Here is a 7,101-nt window from a genome sequence, read left to right as displayed (position 1 = left end):
TATACAGGTTTTTGAATGTACAGAGGCAATTAATATACGTATTTTTGAATGTACAGAAAACGTCGAAAGAGATAGCGTGATAAAAGTTATGTAGAAAGTTTAATTAAGTATTTTATAAAACTCGAATAAAAGATTTAAATTTTGTCCATTTATAATGTTCTTCTTTTTTAAGTGAATGCTAAAGACTGGTATTCTTGTTAAATATTCTTTTGTAAATCCAGCACAGTACAATGGTAAAAAAAAAGTACATTAACTGAAAATCAGTATTTATTCAATACTGTCACGAGTAACTGTCATTAAAACGGATCCATACTTTATTTAAAATTGTTTTCAAGAAGTACTTTTGAATAAAATCAAAAACTCTAACACGCACTAATGTATATACATATTTTGATTTAATCACATATTTCAAAGGTTGAAAAACTGAATACAAAGGCCTAGAATTTTCTTGTACAAAGTGAGTAAGTAGGCCTATTCACTTAGACATTGTTTATTAAATGCTTTTTAAAGATACAAATACAAACAATGCGAATCAGCAGCTGAATGTGTGTATATATATACAAATGACAGCAATGTGAATCAGAAGCTAAAGTGTTTGGTACTATTTCGTGCAGCATTCAATGAATGCATTTGAGAAGAAATAATTCAATAATAATTCTTATCATAACAAATTGGTTATATTTTATTACTAGACAAACATTCCTCGTGGCCACATTCGGTGAAATCTAACGGCTTAAATCCCCCAATTTAATACCCGTTTATGTCTTAGAATCTACAAGCTGAATTTTCATACTTTGTATAAAACTACTGAAAAATAACTTTTAAAAAAATTAAAAGTTGTTAATAACTAGCACACCCTATTTATTTGCAACCAACAAAACCAGATGAGGTTGTTTATAACAAGTATTCTGCCGATAAATCCGTAGAAGATTTTACGAGAAAATTATCTACATTTAAACAAGTTATTTAGATAAAATCAAAGTTTACACACACACACACTTTACTGAAACTTTATCTATGTTTACTTATAAATAAATAATATATAGTATTTGTAAAAAGGTTGAAAACTCAGGTTGTGTAATTTGACGATAAATGTTCAAAATGATCAGTTAACTTGAAAAAATTAAATATTGGCATTAATTTGAATTTGTAATTCGTCCAGACACCACAAAGCCCCACATCTTTTTTATCTACTATAAGTTAGTGAATCATTACCAATTTTCAGAGTTATAAAAATTCTAAATCAATTCCATAACAAACCACAGCATTGAAATCTACTTCAGATTTTTTTTATTTGACTAAAAATGATGAAAATTTGTAAAGTATTAACATTAACATCAGAGCTAAATAAAAAGATCCGACTCCATACCGGCTAGTGTCCACCCTCGAGAGCCGAATATTATCTTTGTTCCAGGTAATAGTCATAGGGTTATCACCTCGTGCATCACATTCTAACTTTGCAGAGTCGCCACGGTGGATTCTTTTAACATCGAATTTTTCCTCAAACCTAGCAGGTACTATTAGAAAAACCACGTGAAAACTGACATCTAACCAAAATTATGTTTACTTTATCATCACTTTTAAATATTACAACACAAGTTGTCCTAGTTAACGAATATTAATAAATGAGTCGACGCTATATCAAAAAAGATTTAAATAACATGCTTTTCACCATGCAATACAAGTCTTTTTAAAGAAAAGGCTGAATAATTAAGGCTAAATTAAGTGCAAAATCAAGGCTTGAGGTTAAACAAAATCTTGTATAGAACAACCTATTAAGTATGTTTACTAAACAATGATCTTAGAGCCTTATACCACATAAATCCTGTTCTTTGCAAATGTAATTGCAAGGTCAAAATGTCAAAATCTAAAATTTTTACTGTACTATTTGGTTACAAATTATATAAAAGTAAACAGACATACATATTAAGTTCACACTTACTGTTAAGCCAACTTAAAATCAAATCTAAAAATACGGCTTCATACAAAACATTCACAGTAAGCCACTAGATATCTATCCTGCTTGCTTAATACTATTTCACTTGCGTACTAAAGCATCATGTACAAGTATATATAGTATTAAAATAAATTTAGCTATTTATTTTAAAATACACATTTCTGACAGTTATGTTTATATTTATAAAAGAAAAGTTATGTATAAATTAATTAATTCCAGCATTCTTTGTTCTTGGCTTTTTTTAATTTGATGCTTTTGTTGTTAATTACTACTACAACACTTGGAGAATAATTCCGAGTATACAATAAACAAACTGAACACTAGTTCACGTGCTGTTTTCAAGGCCTAACATCAGTAGCTTTAGGGCTAATGATGGATGACTGCTACAAGTTATATAACTTGTCTGAGATCGTCTTCTTTCTCAAGTTTGATTTTAATCCAGACGAATTAAGATTTGCTTAAAATATAATAGATTACCAATTCCTAATATTTCGCCATAACAAGATTAATTGACATATTGAATTAATTCTGTATATAACAGTTTAAAAGAACACTTTAATATGTCAAGAAATTACATATGAGCTACAAAAGCTTATCAGGGGTGTTGTTTCTCCTTAAAGTTTTAGTTTATATACTCAATTTACATTGTAATTACTCATGGATATAGCTCATTAATCAGTGACTTGTAACGTTATTATGTTCTGTACCACAGATACGAGGAATATAGCAGTTATTGTCTTGCAACAGGTACGACCCACCATTTTATGGCACTTTTGATGTTGGAGAATTGAACATACAATAAATAAAGAGACAATTTTTATAAACAATGGTTTGTTGATTCTTCAACACACCCATCATTGCTATAGAAAGTAAAACAAAGAATAATAATCAGTGGCACATAGATCAAGGACTTTTAGTTTTCTCGTGCCTTCCCTACATCCGTGCGCCACCCAACTATTTACTAGTGAACCGGGAAACTTTATACGAATTTACAAACCGACCCGCGAGTTCCCAGCGTTTCAAAAGGCGGCTTGTGTAATTAAGAAACCTGATCACGAAGTCTTTATATGTTTACTTATGCGTAATGTAGCACAATGAGCTATTTGTGCTGTCCCCAATGCAGGGAAATAACTCCGAATTTTAGTGTTATAAGCCCTCAAGCTTACCGGTGAACCATCGAAAAGACATGAAGTTATATGGCATGAAATGCCCCCCAGTGGCACAGCGGTATGTCTGCGGACTTACAACGCTAGAAACCGGGTTTCGACACCCGTGGTGGGCAGAGCACAGCTAGCCCATTGTGTAGCTTTATGCATAACTACAAACAAATGGCATGAAATATGTACTAACAATTTTATTTGCAAGTATATGTACATTATATAATTCTCTTCTCAACAAATAAGGTGACAGTTGTAATTAACTAAATTAATGTAATTAGTATTTTATATCAAGCATGTTATGACATACACTACTATTTATAAGAGAATGTGCATGTTTATTTGTACAAAGAAGAAAGACACATAAGTTATTTAATTATATTTATTCGTAGATCCAATCCACATACCATACGTTATCAGATTGCAAAGGACATGTAAAAATGTACACGAATTAATAACAGAAATGACAATGCGAAGCTTATTAAGAATAAACGAAAAAAAAACGATTGACGTATAAAAATATGAGTTGGTCCTAATTAACAAAGAAGAATGGAAAGCCTTTCATATGACCCGAATTTAAACAAATTAGATACTGTTAGACGTAAGGCTTTCTATGGTGGGCCAATCTTTTCCATTGACTCTTGTTTAACAAATGAATTTGTTACAGAGTCACGAAAATCTGCGGGTGTAGTTTAATCACGTGCAAAACAAAGCCCAAACATTTGGCATGTTTAATACTAAAAATAAAAGTTTGACACACATAATAATGACACGACTTTTAAACGTGCTGCTAGGCTGAAATACAGGTCGAATCATGTACTACAACAGACGGGTAAGGCTTTATTAACACTAAACTCAAATATAAGCTAGTATAATATTACACGCTTACGTGTTAAATTTTAGACATATAAACAAAACTCACACTTCATGCTCGTATTTCAGATAGTGTAATTCTGAAGTGTCACATACTGGATTTGCAATGCACACTGCGATAAGTTCGTAAAATACACGAAAAAGTGTGTACCCTGAACCGATAATTTCTAGACTGCATACTCATTTTGATAGTTTTGAAAGTTAGTTTGAACACTTACGATTCATTACTTAAAAGAATAGTCGAGATCGAAGATGGTTTGAAATTAAGTACGTTTTATTTTCCTTGTCTGAGTATGTGCATGTGGCTTTCATCTCCCAGTTTTTGCAGTTTAGTCCTTTAAAACTATCAAGTAGCCTTGAATTAAGCAGGAAAGTGCCTTACATATGGAAAGGTTAATAACACTCTTAGATAGAAAAGTTCTACGAATACCCGCGGTATGAAAGCAGTTTTCAGATACGATACTGTTTTGTCTATTAAGATGCTATTCCTAAATATGAAATCAATCAAATGTTTACAAGTTTATTCGACCTTTTGGAGCAAACAATGTCCACATCAGACTGGCATCCTGAGATAAAACAGTCAATAAATGTAGCTGATTATAATCTTTCATCTTGTTATATTAACATCATGAATTGGGGATGAGAAAAAATAAAGAATTCGTGAAAGTTTTGTCAATTTTAAGGTTTAAACAACTTCATTCATTCTCGTCTCATTTAGCTCGCATTTAACTTTTAATTAAAGTAACTTGTTTTATTTTGAAACGTATCTGGTAGAGGAACAAAATAAGATACAGAATCATTTTAAACGTCTCGATAACAAACATGCATAACTACAAAAATTGTAAACTAGAGAACCAGGGCATGTGGTAGAAATGTTACATCACGTCATGTTCAGTGAGGAAGAAAGTGAAATATTTCGCATAAGTACATATTTCAAAAATTAAACTGATGTGACATTAAGACGCCTCATTTATATGTATACTTGAGAAAGTTGAACTATAGACATATTTTCAGTTGCCCAGAATACATGTTCATAAAAGCAAACTCATGACATTACTATGTATTTCACTAGCAAAACGAATGGATGGCCTAAAAGTAAATGTAAAAACGTTTCGTATACATACTTAATGTAAGTTGTACGGGAGTTTGCAAATGCCTCAAATACTCTGACAGTTGCGTAAAAGATAAATGTAGATGCGATTCAAATTGTCTGTTATATGTAAATTAATGAGGTAAATTGTGAGGGTATTTTGAAATATTTCGCTCTCCCAGACGATTTCTTAAAAGAAAACACTACAGACATTTCAAAATCTTACGTACATATGCTTATACAATTATGATTTTATGGCAGAGCCTAAACATAAACAAAATGTACATAACAAAGTACTTTCCTGTTACAAGTTGTAAAACGTTGTTACATTCTGTACACTGTACTAAAATGAATGCGTCATCACGGATACTTAGATCATTTCTAACTTTAATAAGATGAAAGCACATTATTTTAGTGTTTTCGAAATTTAAACTTCACAGAAGAAACCTTTCACTACCAAAGATGTAAAACGAGGTCTTTGTTATCTCACATAATGTGTTCAGAATAAGCACTCTATTACAATTCTAGTCACTGATGCACTCTCTTATTGGTCATATGCATAAGGATGAATGAGTAATATTACGCCACAATACACTTATTTATTGGTCATATGCATAAAGATGAACGAGTAGTATTACGCCACAATACACTCTTTTATTGGTCATATGCATAAAGATGAACGAGTAGTATTATGCCACAATACACTCTCTTATTGATCATATGCATAAAGATGAACGAGTAGTATTACTCCACAATACACTCTCTTATTGGTCATATGCATAAAGATGAACGAGTAGTATTACGCCACAATACACTCTTTTATTGGTCATATGCATAAAGATGAACGAGTAGTATTACGCCACAATACACTCTCTTATTGGTCATATGCATAAGGATGAACGAATAATATTACGCCACAATACACTCTCTTATTGGTCATATGCATAAGGATGAACGAATAATATTACGCCACAATACACTCTCTTATTGGTCATATGAATAACGATGAAAGAGTAATATTATGCCACAAAGAAGGTGAAAATGGAAGTCAACTGTCTTGAGGTCCTGAATGTGGAAGACAGAAGACTTTTTAAACGTTGTCACTTTAGCCTTTTTCTTTACTGAATCCTTTTCAGTAAATTTCTGCTACTGTGTAAGTAAGTTGGCATCCATTTTCCCCTGTGTTTCATCATCAATACACTGCCTAAATCACCAACTTGAGAATTTCACACTATGTCTGAAACTCTTAAACCTTAGACCCAAATCCAAGACACCACATGCTAACTACTAGGCTACACCCAGGACCTTTTCATCAACTCAAATTGTAGAGGGAAGAGCCATCGTTATAAAGTCTGAGGCAGAAGAAACAGCAAATTTCAAATTGTGTTTACTTTATATATGTGCGCGTTGCATGAGTTGTGTGTGTCTGATCAAACGGATGGGTGATCAACCAACTTTACAACATAATTCTGTAACAATGTGAAAATCAATAGCCTATAAGCTTGCGTTTTATATTGAACCATCTATTGTTTACTTACGTGGACGTCAAAGTTAGCACAAAAAGTAGATTCTCCTCTTTCAGAATATTTAACCATTGGATGTACACACTATATATATATTACAAGTGTATTTTACATCCTTGAATACCATCATTTACTTAATTGAATTTACAAACGTTCTGTAAACCAGTGTCAAAAGCTTCAAAATTCACAACAGTTCAGTTAACTGTTGTTAAAAGGTTCAGAATTCACAACTATTCAGTAAACTGTTGTGAAAAGCTTCAGAATTCACAACTATTCAGTAAACTGTTGTGAAAAGCTTCAGAATTCACAACTATTCAGTAAACTGTTGTGAAAAGCTTCAGAATTCACAACTATTCAGTAAACTGTTGTGAAAAGCTTCAGAATTCACAACTATTCAGTAAACTGTTGTGAAAAGCTTCAGATTTCACAAATATTCAGTTAACCAGTGTCAAAAGCTTCAGATTTCACAAATATTCAGTTAACCAGTGTCAAAAGCTTCAG

At 31.9% G+C, this 7,101-nt stretch overlaps 1 protein-coding gene across 6 annotated transcripts in view; it reads right to left on the bottom strand.

Annotated features, from left to right (window-relative positions):
• The window catches only part of LOC106463053 (Down syndrome cell adhesion molecule homolog), a 65,887-nt gene that overhangs the window by 25,554 nt on the left and 33,232 nt on the right, over positions 1–7,101 (bottom strand). For all 6 annotated transcript variants that reach the window (XM_022390462.1, XM_022390463.1, XM_022390464.1 and 3 more), the window contains one exon: positions 1,370–1,517. In XM_022390462.1, the coding sequence (XP_022246170.1) occupies positions 1,370–1,517 (148 nt within the window). The remainder of the gene's footprint in view (positions 1–1,369; positions 1,518–7,101) is intronic.

The sequence above is a fragment of the Limulus polyphemus genome, unplaced genomic scaffold, assembly GCF_000517525.1.
Source record: "Limulus polyphemus unplaced genomic scaffold, Limulus_polyphemus-2.1.2 Scaffold1314, whole genome shotgun sequence".
Lineage (NCBI taxonomy): Eukaryota > Metazoa > Arthropoda > Merostomata > Xiphosura > Limulidae > Limulus > Limulus polyphemus.
Note: the sequence above shows the minus strand (reverse complement) of the source record. Positions and strands in the feature narration are given on the sequence as shown.